The sequence below is a fragment of the Canis aureus genome, chromosome 4 (assembly GCF_053574225.1).
Source record: "Canis aureus isolate CA01 chromosome 4, VMU_Caureus_v.1.0, whole genome shotgun sequence".
Taxonomy (NCBI): Eukaryota; Metazoa; Chordata; class Mammalia; order Carnivora; family Canidae; genus Canis; species Canis aureus.
In genome coordinates this window covers 73,501,620-73,519,277 of record NC_135614.1, presented here as the reverse complement: position 1 = coordinate 73,519,277, position 17,658 = coordinate 73,501,620, and the positions used below count along the sequence as shown (strand labels likewise).

At 33.3% G+C, this 17,658-nt stretch overlaps 1 protein-coding gene across 5 annotated transcripts in view; it reads left to right on the top strand.

Moving 5' to 3' along the window:
• Positions 1 to 17,658, top strand: part of NIPBL (NIPBL cohesin loading factor) — a 197,467-nt gene that overhangs the window by 124,576 nt on the left and 55,233 nt on the right. For all 5 annotated transcript variants that reach the window (XM_077896197.1, XM_077896201.1, XM_077896199.1 and 2 more), the window contains 7 exons: positions 4,531 to 4,713; positions 9,166 to 9,363; positions 9,617 to 9,688; positions 9,778 to 9,867; positions 11,406 to 11,509; positions 14,395 to 14,481; positions 16,944 to 17,175. In XM_077896197.1, the coding sequence (XP_077752323.1) occupies positions 4,531 to 4,713; positions 9,166 to 9,363; positions 9,617 to 9,688; positions 9,778 to 9,867; positions 11,406 to 11,509; positions 14,395 to 14,481; positions 16,944 to 17,175 (966 nt within the window). The remainder of the gene's footprint in view (positions 1 to 4,530; positions 4,714 to 9,165; positions 9,364 to 9,616; positions 9,689 to 9,777; positions 9,868 to 11,405; positions 11,510 to 14,394; positions 14,482 to 16,943; positions 17,176 to 17,658) is intronic.

Genomic DNA, 17,658 nt, shown 5'->3' with positions numbered 1-17,658 from the left:
AATAACAAAGTCAAGTAATACACATTTTGTATATTACATATATACTGTACTCTTACACTAAAGTAAGCTAATAAAATGTTATTAAGAAAATCATAAGGAAAAGAAAATACATTTACAGAACTGTACTGTATTAAAAAATTGGTGTAGAAGTGGATCCGTGCAGTTCTAATCTGTGTTGTTTAGGGGTTAACTATAATTGCTAAAATACACATGTCAAAGTTCTTCCCCTAAGGTCATTGTTTTGTGTCCTCAAAACTTTTGACACCAATCTTCCCTATGTTCACTGAGGATTTGGCATAGGCTTCTTCTTTACTCCTAGAACTTCCATCGGGTTATAACCTTGGAATCCCTGTGAAAGGAACATTCAATGTCCTGATCTCCTAGTTGAACCATACATCTTTTTTAGGTTGCTGCTTTTTGTTCCTACCTCCCAACTGTTATACCATATTTCAGAGCTATGTAATCTATAATTTATGCTCCTTGGATGCATTTCTTCTTCTTTCTTCTTCTTCTTCTCCTTTCTTCTTCTTTCTTCTTCTTTCTTCTTCATGTTGTAGATTTATTTGAGAAGAGAGCATGTGAGCATGAGCCAGGGGGTGGGAGCAGAACCGAGGGAGGAGGGAGAAGCAGACTCCCCCCTGAGCAGGGAACCAAACTTAGGGCTTGCTCCTAGAACTCTAGTTAAAGATCCATTTGGTGCTACTCCCCTGTAATTTGTGTAGGTTATTAGAAGAATTGTCACTGAACTACATTATATCTAAGATGTTTTTTATGACTTACATAATATGGAGGTTTATGTGAATTTTCTTGGTTTGTTTCTGAACATGACTGGTTTCCATTGTCTGAATCTTCAGTCCTAAAGAGTTCATTAATTGAGGTGGTTTATTTTAATCTCAGGGTTTTTTTTTTTTTCACTTAAAAGAAAAAAAAAACAGTGTTCTTAAATTAGTGGCTCTTTGAGACTTTTAGTAGTCTGGTTATAATAATCTATTCACTCTGCTAATATGAATGATTTACATTTGAAATCCAGGATTACTAAAATGTAGCACATCTAAAAGTAAATGTATTCTTTTAGCCTTATGAGAACAACGGAAAAAAAAAAGGTGCAATATGTCTAATGGACTATATAGCTACAAAAGCTGAATGTGGTACTTCACAAAATTTTGATTAACTGACATTATCCCCTGGAGCCAATAACTTAAAATTTTATGGTAATTCAAACACCTGAATTAAAGAATAAAGTAACTGACATGGGAGAAATGAGGTGAGAAAGATGATCATAAAGTACTAGTAATCTGAAGTTTTTAAGAACAAATAATTCCACAAGCAACAATAATTTATAAAATCATTGTGTTAAGAAGTAGACATTATTTTTGCAATTAATGGATTATTTCCTAATTCAGGGGAAAGACAATAACCAAATACATCATAGGTATCATTTGAGGTACTTGCTATTTATTCATATCTATTGAAGCTGAGTCAGTTATTCAGTCCTTGATAATGTATTAAATATGCTGATTGTGAGTAGAGGAAAGTCAAGCATTTTATCTCTTACCCTTTGTAATCAAGGGATCTGGCTGAGTCAATTTATAGTGTTTTTACAAAAAGGAAGAAAAAATGTTTGATTCAGAAAACGCATAAACCTGTGGAATAGGTATTTCTATTCATAATGAACCAGAGTTCACTTTTGGAGGATGGTACATTGAGAGACATTTCTCATTCCTGGGTTTTTTTTTTTTTTTTAAGTTGGGTCATCTTCAGAAATGAAACATTTGGCCTTTGAATTATGTTGCTGTAACTTTCAGAGTTATATAGAAGCTAAAATGATCTACGGAATAGAAAAGCTCTTAAATCTGATAGCATTCTTTCTAAGTTAGGGACTAAGAGATGGTAAACTACAGTGAATAAACTTCGATGCCTCCTTTATCAATTATATGACATAAGTTTTTCTGTGTCTGGCTCTTGTGAGGAATTTTTTTTTTTTTTTTTTTAAGTAGAGAGCAGACTCCTTGCTCTGAGGATATAATAAACCATTATAAAGAGAGTACAAGTACCAATATATATATATTGACCCTTGATTATCTATTGTATATTTATCTGCAGTATAATTTTAATTCTGGGATATTAGTATCAGGTCAGTATATCTCTGAGAATGGGAATTTAGTCTAAGCAGAACATAATCAGGAAATATGCTTTTTAAAAAATTTTGTGGTGGGCTAAAGGCCAAATGCTTTGAAGGCTGTCTGTATTTAAAGACTCAAAGAGATTATAACATTTTAGGTAGTACAAAAAGAAAAGCGTTTCTATTGTTTTAAATTTGGGAAATGTCTTCATTTGCCCATAAACTATAGTTATACAGGAAATATACTTGTAAGTAATCATAGGAAATTGTGAATGACAGGCAGTCAAAAATTATTTATTGACCATTAATATATACACATTTGATATTATAGGTCATGTGGAAAGGGGAAGATAAATACTAGAAAACATGATCCTTCCGTCAAAAAACCCACACATTTAATTAGGGGTGTTCAAGACAGTAAGGACCTTTTTTTTTTTTTTTTTTTTTTTAAAGAAAGGGAGAGGAAGAGAGAGAATCCCAAGCAGGCTCCACACTGAAACACAGGGCTTAATCTCAGGATCCTGAGATCATGACCTGAGCTGAAATTAAGAGTCAGACACTTAACTGACTGAGCCACATAGGCATCCCAAGACATTAAAAACTTAAATGGGGATCCCTGGGTGGCGCAGCGGTTTGGCGCCTGCCTTTGGCCCAGGGCGCGATCCTGGAGACCCGGGATCGAATCCCACATCAGGCTCCCGGTGCATGGAGCCTGCTTCTCCCTCTGCCTATGTCTCTGCCTCTCTCTCTCTCTCTCTCTCTCTCTCTCTCTCTGTGTGACTATCATAAATAAATTTTAAAAAATATTTTTAAAAATAGCTTTAAAAAAAAAAAAACTTAAATGCATGCTGTGTTTACCTTGGGACTGAATGTATGGACAGTCCGAAGCTAACGTTGATTTCTTTTACCTGTATCAATATTCTGAAAAGGGGACCTCGTTGATAAAATACAGTTGAATTAAGAAAGCCCAGGGAAATGTGTGATTTGAGAATAACACAGATAAGGTACACTCAACATTAGTATGTCAGGATTTTCAGCAATGAAGTCTTTGGAGTATTACCAGTCACAAATATTACATCTTTGTTGGGTAAAAATTTTTGCTATGTGTGTTCTTAAAAGACTAAAAGTTACTGAAATAACTCCTTCATGATGTTGAATAAAATTTGCACGAAGAATAAAAAAGGATTATTCTTCCAATGAGATTAATAATTTATGTTCTGCTATTCTTAAATTAGTAGGATTGCATATTGAAACTTTGAAATTGTCTTAATCAGTACCCATTCATTTTTGTCATGGCTTATTTTTATCCTTTACATAAGTACTATTATCATTTGAATGTTGTAGTGTTAAGGTTGATTATAGTTACTAATATTCTGTGCTATAAGCCACTAAGGTACTCTTTGCTCCTAATTTCTAAAATTCAGCAGGTAAGACATCATTTTTATACTTCCACTCAAAGATTTGCAAGGGTAAGTAATTTAAAATTGTCATCTTTAGTAGTCATCAAGGACAAATTATCATGAATAAATAGCTTTTGCTACTTCTTTGTTTTTAAGCTCTCAGTAGGATGTTAAGAATTTATTTCTTCATAGCAACTGTTAGTGTACTTGTGTATATGTGTGTAGGATTAAGTAGTAAATTTTGTGTTAATATTACTGTGTTGGTATATTTTTATCCTGTCTTAGCCTTTCATGGGAAAATACAAACCTACTTCATAACATTTGAATTTACTATTTTTAACCATAAACATCTATAGTTTAATATATTTTTATTGATCCTGCCTTTCAAGTTTCTGTTATCTTCAGTTAAATGCATATATTGGTTTATCTGTCTGAGGAAGTTCTTTATAATACTAAAGAGATTACTGTGCCTCTCAAATAGACACTGATAGGTAAAAGCATGTAAAATTCTTATCCCAATCACAGTACACAACCACCAACATCATAGAGGAAGAAGAGAAGGGTGTGATAAGTGTTTCTAACTCTTCCAGTTTGCACTGAGAGATAGTATTACTTTCAAACTAACTGGTCCAGATCTCTGTAACACAAATTTGGGTGCTACCAAGAATGTGAGATGAATCCCCTACTACAATAGACTGGTTAATGCCAGTGGATCTCTCATTTTAGAAAGGTTTTGGTCTGTACAGACAGATGAAGGAATTGTATCAAAAATTGATGATATAACTACCCTATGTTTTTTTAAGTTATTATATAATGATGTATGTATAAAAACTGCATTATCAGTTCAGGGTGAAGCCTATTACAGTTTTAAGTATGTGTTTTGTTAAAATACAAAACTGACTTAGAAAACTTATATGAATACTAATATTTCATTTTTATTGTGTTATTTTAGTTAAAATTTCCCTTTTATCTTCAGATTTAAATTCTTTTCTTACCTTTCATTAATAGGTAGTATAGATCAATCAGTGTTAAAAGAATTACCCCCTGAACTTCTGGCAGAAATTGAATCCACCATGCCACTTTGTGAACGTGTGAAAATGAATAAACGCAAGCGTAGCACAGTTAATGAAAAGCCAAAATATGCTGAAATCAGTTCAGATGAAGATAATGATAGTGATGAAGCTTTTGAATGTAAGTACCACATAACTTTATTATTATTTTAGAATTAAAAAGCAGATTGATGTGTTTGTCTCATTCATAATTTGGGGGGTTAGGAAGAGTACAGTGATCTTAATTCTTAACATAGTATAGCAAGTTTTTTTCTTTATACTTAAAAAATGTGCAAAAGATGAGATCAGTTGGCACCAAGAAAAAAATTAATGAGCTATAATTAGTGTCAAATAACACAGGTATGTGTCTATATTTAGCAAACATTTATTGAGTTCCTACTATATGCTAGGCACTGAAAATAAAAATACAAATAAGATGTAGCCCCTGTCTTTGAAGAGCCTTCAAAGGGGGAAATACGTAAACAGTTGTAGCACAGTGAAAAAAGTACAGTGATAATAAGTAAATCCAGGATGCTATGGGAGCACATTGATTGGCATCAAAATTATACTTGGGGGTTCAGGAAATGCTTACTGGAAGAGGTGACACTTGAGTTGAGTCTTGAAGGACACATAGGAGATAGCCAGGTGAAGAAATATTTAAAACCATACTACCACTAAATTATGAATGAATTAGCCACATTGCCAATTATCTGTGTGGTTTGGACCTGGCTTCTCCTTTTTGCCCAGCTGTGTCCTGGAATTCCTCCCTTGTTTCACTGTTTTCCAGAGCTGGCTTCTTCACTACACAGCTACCTCTCTACAACACTGTGATCACCTGTCTTTGCACTAGACTTGCTATACCTCGCCTGTCTTCCTACTGGTCCACTGAAAAAGTTCTTCTCTTTTATCCCTATCTTCCTTCTTCTGGAGCAAGAGAATTGAGCCTAGCCAAGAGGGGTCAGCAACCTTGTTTGACTTAAACGGCATTCAGTGGAAACAGACTATGGGAGATCTTCACTTGTGTGCCAACTGACTTAGTCATTATGACCAAAAGAAGTGGGAAGACCACCAGTGTGTTCTACCTTTTCCACCTAGTTTCCATAGATTGAGGTGTGACAAGCAAGGGCAGGAAGGACAGATGCATGCTGCCAATTTTAAATGTATATTGCTGATGGAAATCCTTCACCTCCTCCAAAGTTTTTTATGTTCATTTACTCTGATCTTCTTTAAATTGTGAGCTCTTGAGCTATGAGGAGTAGACTATGAATATTGAACAAATATGAACAAAGTTTTAAAATTGAAATAAAATATATAGCAAAGTTAATCTGACATTATATATATGTATAATTGTTATAATTTGTTATCATGAGATGTATTTACATGCAATATATTTCATTCAATGGCTAAAGTTAATACTTTTCTTATTATAATCAAACATTTTGGTCATATGGGAATATATGCTCTGGAAAGGAAGAGGAAAAAGGAGATCTGGTGGCCCAGAAACTCACTCCCCTTTATATACATGCCTCTCCTTCACTCTTCCTCCTCCCCCCCCCCCCCACCTCAAAACATCACCCATTTCTAAAGGGAATAGCTAAGAAGGAGGAGTTCTTTAACTGCAGATTGATTTCAAATCACAATTCAACTCCATTTAACTGAGAGTGGCTCCTTGCATTGCTAAGCTGATGAGAATTTTGAAGCTACCTCACAATTCAGTAGAAAGAATAGCATAATCAGAAATGCCCAACAGGTGTAAAATAGGGGAGAGAGTCACACATGCCTGATGTGTGTCATCAGTGCAGCCACTGTTCTTTTCCTGTTGTGGAAAAATCTTATGGAAGCTGAGAGTGTCATCATAAAGCCATGGATCCTGTTATATCTAGATATTTCCCAAGTGTATTGAAAGCTTAGTATTAGTTAGAGAACCTCAGCTTCAACCTGCTAGACAAAAGAGAAGTTTCTCTGGATTCTTCAGGAGACCTCAGAGTAGCTGCCTGTCTTTCTTAGTTTATTTCTATATAAGTAACTACAGAAAAATTGACTCTGGAGCCACTGATTTGAGAGATGAAAGTATTCCAGTTGGTAGTTGACATAAACAACCAAACTCTCATTATACCACAGCAAAAAGAATGTAGTAAAAATACAGTGTAGTACAAGATGTAAAAGTATTATGAGAACATAAGCTCAAGCATTTTGCTGCTTTGAGAGAGACTTTATTTGAAACTTACGGTTTTATTGCAGTTTAATCAAATTGGTTTCCTAAAAATCTAAAACTAAGGCAATTGTTTTGTTGAAGGATTGGGAAGGGTTGAGGGCCACATAGATCTTTAAAAGTTGTTGGGCGACATAAATTTGGGTAACCATAGCACAAACATAAGGTCACTGGATTGCTGGGGAAAGGAGAGAGAAGACCTAAGTTAAAGAGCGATGTAGGTGAAATTTAGAAAGGGAAGATGGGAGACACTCAAGGCATGTTTTACCTACCTGTCTGTTGAGCTCCCCCCTTATTTCTTTCAGGGTTAGAGAAAGAACAAACTAGTAACAATCCTGATAGCCTTATTACAACACACTGTATCATGGAAGTTGGGTGGGTTTTTTTCCTAATTTGCCATCTCATTTTTATCCAAATTTCCTAAAGTTTAATGAATGTGAAACAAAAATCTTAAAGGCCTATAAAAATTACTACCAATACAGTATTTTTGTATGTTCTTGATGACGACTGTAAGATTTTTCAAGCATTTTCAAATCATAGAATTGAATGCTTGAAATGAATTTCTGATGAAATTGAAATTCAAAAGTACTAAGTAAGTCATATTAGAAAGTAGAATACTACTTTCAAACATTTCTGTGAACAAGCTTGCTTATTAGTTGTTATTCCTCATATTTGGTAGTATTTTAGTACTTGTTGGAAAAATATTTAGTTGAATGCTACATAGATGACCTTTTTCTCTGAAACACACACACACACACACACACACACACACACACACACACATATTATGTTAGTTTATAAGGCAGTCTCTCACTAAGAGAATGTCCTGGGGTGTACCCTAATTGTAAAAGGGGAAAAGTCTTTCTTCCTCATACTCCATGTCAAATTTATGCCTTATTACAAAGAAAATCATTGGAGATTTAAATATATGCATTTACATTTGGTTTTTTGTTCTTGTTTTTTTAATGAACTATCTTGCTATGCCAAGTCTATGACCAAAAAGAAGGGGAAACAAAATTATCTTTTTCTGCTATGCTGTCAGTAGATTGGACAGAAAGGTCCAGAACCAGAGACCAAACTAGATTCTTGAATAGGAGTAGTTAAGGCAGCATGTCAGGGTAAGATTAGCCAGGGTATAGACATTGATTATGGACATTGATTATCCACAAATAAAGCCCCCAGCACAAGCATAGATAGAGTGCATGGGCCAAAGGTTGGCATCCTTAAATCTCAGGATTTAAGGGGACTCAAGCAAGAATTTTAAGTATTTGGATATTGATCATAATTAGGGATTCAAAATAGAAACCAATTCAAAGAAAGGGAGTCACATTTAGTTCAACAGACTAGGAAGTATTTCATTGTCACCAACAAGTGGTCAAAACAACAAGATGCCAAGATATAGGACACATCAGTTCTCTATCCTACTTTTAAGTTGGTGGTGCTCTACCCTAGAAGGGGTATGGTAAATAATTGTCGCTTGTACTGCTCTCCAGCTCTCACAGGACAGACATTTCTAATCAGTCTTTCTTGTTGAAATATAATGCTTTCTTGGGGAAATATAATGCTCTAGGCAGCTATTACCAGTTGATCAGAGTTGATGTGTCAGATGAAATCTGTTTGCCAGTTCTGCCTAGAAGATCCTGTCAGTACTGGTGTTTTTAATGAATACTTAGACCCTTGGAAGATTGGGGAAGTGACTGAAGGTAACATACATATATATGTTTGTGTACCATGTGTAAGCTTAAAAGCTTTTCTCCTTGGGCTTAAGCAAGTATACTGTTGGAGAACTGAATTCAATATATGAATATTTACAACTGTACAGATTTATTCTATCTCTGAAGGCCTGTGATATTAGATTATCAGAGTCTATTGAATTTATAACTAAGTTGTGGGCTTAACTTGGCTTTTAATTGTTGGTATATGTGGTTACTCTATATTCTATAGCACTTTCTCAAAAGTTTACTTTTCTTCCAAACCCTGCTCCCCGTCAGTAATCCAAATGCTTTAAAGTGTTTCTGTTTTTCCTGCAAATCCTAGATAAAGATTGTTTTATATGCGTTAATTAATCCTCATGGTTAAGTAATACTATCCTTACTGACTTACTGAATACCTTTCTTTGAAATGAATGCTGTTTAATTCCCAGAACATTCCTATTTATCAGCAGACCAAATTCACGTAAAAATCTTTAAATCTAAAATAATAGATAAAGCTAAAATAAGTGATACCATTTCTATACCGTAATTTATATTTCTGATTAAACAGAGTGACTCAATTTGCTAGGCCCACACAATGATTTTCCCCCATGTGGTTCATTTGTGAAGTACAAGTTTTAATATTCTTTTTAAATGAGGTAAATTATTTGTCATGGGGATTTGCTTTTAGCCTCTAGGAAACGACATAAAAAAGATGATGATAAAGCTTGGGAATATGAAGAGCGTGACAGAAGAAGCTCTGGGGATCATAGGAGAAGTGGCCACTCTCATGAAGGAAGAAGAAGTTCAGGTGGTGGTCGTTATCGAAACCGAAGCCCATCAGATTCTGACATGGAAGATTATTCTCCTCCTCCGAGCCTTAGTGAGGGTAATTCATCAGTGTCAACGGATTTCTTACATAAGCTGCTTTAAATTTAGGGCTTTAACTTTGAAGAATATTTGATACCTTTTTTAAGTTAATTAACAACTCCATTGCTAATCAAGACAAAAGTATATATTTAGTTTGGAATGGCAGTGGTTATTGTTCAAGTATTTAATGTTCTGGAGGAAACTAGAAGCAAAAATAGAAATACTTTAAGTTGTCATTCCTGTATTTCAATATTTCTTTTTGTTTATTTTAGTTGCTAGAAAAATGAAGAAAAAAGAAAAACAGAAGAAGAGGAAAGCTTATGAACCAAAACTTACACCTGAAGGTAACATTTTAGTTTGTTTTTCAGTCTGCAACTTTAGTTTTCTATGTGTAATGTGAACATAATAAGTTTTTATTTTTTCTCTGTTGTAGAAATGATGGATTCTTCAACTTTTAAGAGATTCACAGCCTCAATAGAGAATATTTTGGATAATTTAGAAGATATGGATTTTACTGCATTTGGTAAAATCATTTTAAGATATATTTTTTTAACCTCTAAATATAAAATCAGTTTTAAATATACTTATTTACCTAGGTAAATACAGTGTATACAGAGGCATGGTCTGTGCTCTCAAAAAACTTAAAATCTAGTTATAGAGTCAAGTTTAGTCTGTGTTATCAAGAAACTGAAAACTTTAGTATAAAAATCAAGTATTATTGGTAGTGTCTTAGGAATTCCAAGAATGCAACTTGATTGCATTGATTCAAATGAGACTTGAATTGGTGCTAGATAAGGAGAGTACTAATACGAGCAAGGATACAGAAATTGGAACCCATGCATCTGCTCGTGTAATTCTTGTAGCCAATATTTATTGAATACTTAGTCTTTGTCAGCAGTATATTAAGTGCTAGAGATGCAAAGATAAATACCCCAGTCCCTGGCTTTAAGTAATACAGAATCTAGTATGGAAAACAAAATAGTAAACCAATTAGAATACAGTATGATTAATATATTCATATGTTCCTTTTATAATATGTAAAGATCATATCTATAAATATAAAAATGTAACACTGGTTACAGTATTGAGAACTAGTCTCTACAAATCCATGCCACCTTCAGCTGTACAAACACTAGTGTCTAATTTATACAAAAACCATATAACATACCATAATTCTGATATGAGTCCACCTATTTGAAAATACCTGAAAAGTATATTACCCTTTGTATTATATTACCCTTTATTTTAAAAGTGTTTTGTGAGAGTTATTTGCCTAAGTATCATTAATGCATTTCTCCATTATTTGAAGTACCATTTTCATCATTTCAAAAACTTTCCAGTTGTGTGCTGAACAGCTGTCTTCCATCTCATTTAAGATCCCAACAGGAAGACAGAAGGCACTCTCAAATTAGGATAATTTGAGGAGGACTAATTTACAAAGAGGCCAGTTAGAGAACTGGGAACAGAATAGTGCCAGAATCTAGGGTTAACAACCATGGGACTATTACCAACCCTACTCTAAAAGGAACAAGGGTAAAGAGAAGTTACTAGAACTCATTCTGTAGGGAAAATAAGGTTGTAGACTGCCTTGAGAAAAAGCAGTAACCTTTTGGTCAGAAAGGTTAGCCTGAGGAGACCATACAAGGAAGGAGTCAGGGATATAAATACCCTGACCTCACTCTCCTTCTCTTTGATCTTCTGACAGGGCACCCCACTGGCTGAACCCAAACAGAAGCCAGAGGGCATGGGAGACTGTTGATGTAGTCCATACAGGTCAGCCTCGGGGGCGGGGGCAGAGAGCTTGGTTGAGAAGGGTCAACAGTATATCTAAAGTAGTGAAGATAAGAGACCTATCTCCTCCCCCCATCTTAGTCAGAATTCTCATTTTAATCCCTGTCTTCTCTCATTCAGGGTTTGCTTGAGGTTTATAGAGGCCTCTTCGGTTGTTATTTGTTTAGTTTGTTTATATCTGTTTGTGTGTCCAAATTTTTTATTTAAAAAAGTTAAGCTTACTATTTTGAGCTATTTATTGTACCTAAACTGTTTGGTTTGGTTTTTCAGGTGATGATGATGAAATTCCTCAGGAACTTCTTTTAGGAAAACATCAGCTTAATGAACTCGGCAGTGAATCTGCTAAAATTAAAGCAATGGGTATAATGGATAAGGTATCTCAGTAAAGAAAAATTTATATATTTACTTAAATGCTAATGTTTGATATTAAACTTCTCAAGGTAGATTACAAAGTTTACATAAAGTAAATAATGAAAACAATTTACGATTACCGTCTGAGAATCTCATTGAATTATTTCTTTTTTAAAAAACAAGACTCAAAGAAGTATTCTGTAAATTATTCTAAAGAAAACCATATTATTGCATTGAAAGAAGCATGGGCCTGGACTTTTTTTTTTCCCACTGTTTTTTATTTTATCATTGTCTCAGGTATTTATTTAAATGTAGAAATGCACTAAATTTTTCTTTGGCATTTGCTTAGTCATTGTGAATGGTAAAAGAGTAAAGCTACAGTTTCAACATATTAACTGTAATAAATACCTTGCCTCATTGCTGTAGGCTTTATGATTTTTAAGTTGTCTTTCTTGTGAGCTCTCTGTTGCTAAATAGTCTCATTTTATTCAAATGGAATAGCAGAGTATTTTTTCATTGATAATAACTTCTAACAATACTGACAGCATCAAGGAATGGTTTCCCATAATCTTTATGAGCCATCATTTACTCCCTAAACTATTGTGTAATTGCTGTGCAAATATAATTTGAAGACAAGTCCTCCCCCCTTTTCTAACCAGGGGCATGTTCCCTGTTGCACAGAATTATCTACTCTGTAAGTTCCCTAATTTCCTAGTCTATAATATCCTAGTTGTTTTTTTTTTTTATATTCTAGTTTTTAACTTTAAAGTAGACTGAAAAATATTTTGATGTTTTTACCAAGTTAAAATATAATCAGTTATTCATTTTTTGTTTATATATTGCCTCCATTCTAAGTAATGAATGTGCTATGAATTTGGGTTTTTTACTGAGGTATAATTGAAATTAAATTAGTTTCATGTTTACCACATAACAAGTCGATATTTGTATGTATTGCAAAATGGTTATAATAATAAATCTAGTTAACATCCATCATCACACATAGTTACAATTTTTTTTCCTGTGATGAGAACTTTTAACTTCTACTCTCTTAGGACCTTTCAAATATGCAATATAGTATTAACTAGTCACCAGGCTATACATTACATCCCGAGGACTTAAATCATATAATAGAAAATTCGTACCTTTTGACCATCTTCACCCACTTTAGCCCCTATCCCCAGCCCCTGTGGCAACCACCCATCTGTTCTCTGTATCTGTGAGGTTGGTTGGTTGGTTGGTGGTGGTGGTTTGGATATGGCATTTGTCTTTATCTGACTTACTATTCTTGCCATAATGCCCTCAAGGACTAATCATGTTGTCACAGATGACAAGACTTCCTTTTTTTATAACAAGATATTTCATTGACATATATATATATATATATAGGTATGTATACACACACACATTTTATTTTCTTTGTCCGTTCATCCATCAGTGGACACTTGAATGCTTGAACATGGGCATGCATATATCTTTTTATTTATTTTTTTTTTAATTTTTTTTTTTTAATTTTTATTTATTTATGATAGTCACAGAGAGAGAGAGAGAGAGAGGCAGAGACACAGGCAGAGGGAGAGGCAGGCTCCATGCACCGGGAGCCCGATGTGGGATTCGATCCCGGGTCTCCAGGATCGCGCCCTGGGCCAAAGGCAGGCGCCAAACCGCTGCGCCACCCAGGGATCCCGCATATATCTTTTTAAGTTAGTGTTTTCTTTTCCTTCAGATATATTCCCAGAAGTGGAATTGATGGATCTCAGGGTGGTTCTATTTTCAGTTTTGTGAGGACCCTCCATACTGTTTTCCATAGTGGGTGCACCATTTTACATTCCTAACAACAGTGCACAAGAGTTTCCATAAATTTGATTTTTAAAGGCAGACATATCACCTAGTTAACTAATAATTAATGTGCTATTAGTACACAATAATATTATGTATAGTGAGGGATGTATTGATTTTTTTTATATAGCAAATGCCATCAGTTTTCTGAGGTGATATTGCCAATCCTAGATTTTGTTTCATAAAGTCCATAATTATATATAGCTAATATTTCAATCTCACAAGGTGAATTTTCTGTTTTCAAAATATAGTTTACCAAAAGTCTTAGTACTTTAATCTGTTGTGAAATTATTTAAAGCAGTATTTGGGGGGAACTTGTTTCTATACTCCAGCATAAATAATCAAAATGTACTTAATGTCAGTTATTCTGTTGATTCTTCCATTTGACTCTTCTGGATGATTTGATTGAGAGTCGTAGTTGCATGGTAGGAGTCTAAAACTTTAGTCAGGAGAATATGATAACAGTTGCCTCCAAGCAGAACCTTTAAATCAGCTATAATTTTTTTAAGTAGAGAAAGCATCCTTTCTAAGAAATGAAATAGATTTTTTTTTAAATAAAATATTTCTTCTGGAAAAAAATAGTGTTACTTTACGTATGTAACTTTCATCATTTACACTTTTATGCTTTATTCATAATACCACCTTGAATTTTAAGACACCTGCTGAATAACACTGTAGTGTGGAAACCATATTATAATTAAATCAACAGATGAAAACTTGAGAAAAGAGTGTGTGTGTTCATATGCATGTTCAGTATCACTGCCACGAGAACAGGGAGCCAGGCATCAGAACAAACTAACTCTTGACTAGCTATATGGTAAGAGTTGGGTTAGTAGTGTATATATGTTCCTGTTCTGTATTTGTTTTCTGTCTTTCAGAAACAAGTGATTAATTCTCTACATAATTTAGATTTAAGTAGAGAATCTAAGTGAAAATTTTCTTTTCCCACTCTTTAAGCGGGTGGTACTGTTATATATTCCATAGCTCAAAGGTGATAATTGTACATGTTTCTTGAATAATTTATCACTTTTACCAATGATTGATTCTTAAAAAAATTACATTGCTATTTTAGCTTTCCACTGACAAAACTGTGAAAGTCCTAAATATCTTGGAGAAGAATATTCAAGATGGGTCAAAGCTTTCCACTTTGTTAAATCATGTAAGTTCAAGATCCATATTGTTAATTTTACCTTTACTATTGTTAAGATACAAATTGTTTTCAAAAGAACTCTGATTTATTGGGGAAATCTTAAATGTCATTAATTTGAGCTAGTTACATTCATTAGCAGTGCTATTAAATTACACTTTTAGTAATCCAAAATTACATTGTTGATTCACAGCTTTGACATAAACAGACAACAGATGTAAATTCATTTCAGTTTACAGAACTGTTTAAGTTTACATTATGCTCTTCCTTATGTGTGATTATGTTTAAAATATTTTTTTCATTTATGAAATGATAGTAATTCTTCTTCTTGACCTTTCCTGGAGAATTAGTTAGAAACCTTATACTACTTTCCTAATGTATCCTAAAATAATAATCCTTATATACAATTTTTTTTTAGAATTTATTTATTTATATGAGAGAAAAGAGAATGCATGTGCGTGCACAAGGGTCAGGGGAGGGACAGAGAGAAAGAGAAACCGATTCCCCACTGAGTGCTTGAATGCAGAACTCTGAGATCATGACCTGAGCTGAAGACAGACACTTAAACACCTCAGCCACCCAGGCACCCCATACATACCATTTTCATACCTAGTCCAAATGGTTATTGAAAGAATTAAGTAGACTAATTCATGTAAAGTGCTTAACAGTGTCTCCCATTTTAAGTTCTCAATAAATTTTAACATCAACTATTAATATATTTTAGTACCTTTATATCAAAAACGTAGCAACATAATGTAAATGGTTTATAAACTGATAAAAGTAAATTGCCTGCAATCTACCTTAGCATTGTAGCAGACTTTCAAATCATATGTGTATTCGAATTGATCTTGATAGCTCTACCATTAATGAATACAAACACTAATGCTAATATAAGGTAAGAATTTGGGAGAGTTGAATTACTGAATTTTCCTTGTTGCAGAAAGTTTCCAAACCTCAAGGTCAAAAAGGTCCATATTCTCTTAGCAATAACCACTATTAACATTTTTGATATATGGAAATAGATGTGTATATATTATATATATACACACACATATATATAGTACATGCACTGGATCTCATCTAATGAGAGAAATGTTCTTGGTGTTTGCCAAAGCCACAAGATTGCTAAGTGATCTACATGGAATAAAAAATGTAGAAAAATAATCTCAGATGGTATTTCTATGGCTTCTTAAATATATCTATATTTTTCCAATGCCCTTTATAAATTAGTTTTTGAGTCAGAAACAAAGGGCTTCGAGAAACCCATAGTGGCAATCTACTACATTCTTAGTCTGCAAATTTTATTTAAAACACTTTGACAAGAAATCGAAATAAATCTCAAGGATCTAGAGTTCTAAGCTGGTTGACTCAGTCTTAATGAAATTATTTTAATTCCTGAAGCCTTAGCGTTATTAATGTGTTGCAGATAGTCTTAACATTTGGCATGAATGATGAACCTCCTTAACTGACTCATCCATACAGCAATTTTAATATTAAAAGCTACTCTTAGCATATTTTTCTTAAATAGGTATGCAAGCAGTAAAATGGAAGAAAGCCTAGAGATTTAGGAAAAAATAATGGAGTTTGTAGGCATTAGTGATTAGAAAGCCCTTCTCTGCTTTACATATTGTGCTTTTGCTTCATTTCCCAATGTATAAGTTTTAAATAGCATGCGTTTGAAATATTCCTAGAGTATAGGGTTAGTATTTCATAAGTAAGGATGTGATAGAAGAATTATCACTCTCAAAGTGAGATTAAAAGCACTCCTTCCCAATTGTACTAAGTTGCTACTGTGTAAATTAAAATATAATCTTCTATCATTTGATTTATCCATTTTAGAAAATAAATTATATTTTCAGTAGTCTGCATAATAACTACTTTTTAATCTCTATTTCAAAAATACTGTGTTGTTGAGAAACAAATACTGGGAATGATTAACATTTAACTGCTTTTTAAATGCAGCTCTACCATTCATTGTTTTAATTTTCATTTTGTTCTCACAGCAGCAAGCAGAACTTGCAAAGTTTTGACTATCATGTTTATATGATAAGACAGAATTATTTATATACAATTATAGTCTTTATCTTAGATTTGGATAAAATACATGGAAGATAAAGATAACTATGAATTTGTTATTGGAGTGTCATCTAGTGGTGAAATTAGGAGATAGAATATATTATATTTGAAAACTTGGAAACAAAAATCTTAAAGTAAAATCAGCACTTCATTCCTGATGTTCATAAACATACATGTACATGCATGAGAGCACCTGGCTGGCTCAGTCAGTAGAGCATGTGACTCTTGATCTTGGAATCATAAGACCAAGCACCATATTGGGTGTAGAGCTCATTAAAAAAAAAAAAAAGTACATACATCAAAACACTTACCATGAAAATCAAATATATCATTTTTAAAAATATTTTAACCTATAAATGTGTTTATTTCCATTTCATTAACTGTGTGTTATTTTATAGAATAACGATACTGAAGAAGAAGAAAGATTATGGAGGGACCTTATTATGGAGAGAGTTACAAAATCAGCAGATGCCTGTCTTACAACTATCAACATTATGACATCTCCTAACATGCCAAAAGCTGTATATATTGAGGATGTAATTGAAAGAGTTATACAATACACTAAATTTCATTTGCAGAATACACTCTATCCTCAGTATGATCCTGTTTACAGATTAGATCCTCACGGAGGTTGGTTTGCCTTTTTTTATTGAAAGTTTTTGAGTATGATGTCAAAATTATCTGTTACATAATTTTATTATGTTGAATAGGTCAGAATGCAATAACTTAAAATGGCACAAAAATTACTAGATCATATAACTTGCCATAAGTACTGGCTTTGATTTGATTAAGAGTATAGAACTTTTAGTTAATCCCGTTCTTATTAAGTATAATTTCTTTAGCAAATCTTTACATATAACAGAAGTAATTTCTACTGGTTAGGCAAAAATCCCAGATAATATTGGCTTCTGGTTCTATTTATCACTTCACCCTAATTTTATGTAGAATATTAGTTATCTACAAAATGGATTGATTCAAGATATATATTCTTTCTTGAATTTATAACCTTTATAATTGAGCAGTGAAATAGTTAACATGAATATTTATTTATTTATTCATTCATTCATTCATTCATTCATGAGAAATAGATACAGAGAGAGAGGCAGAGACAAA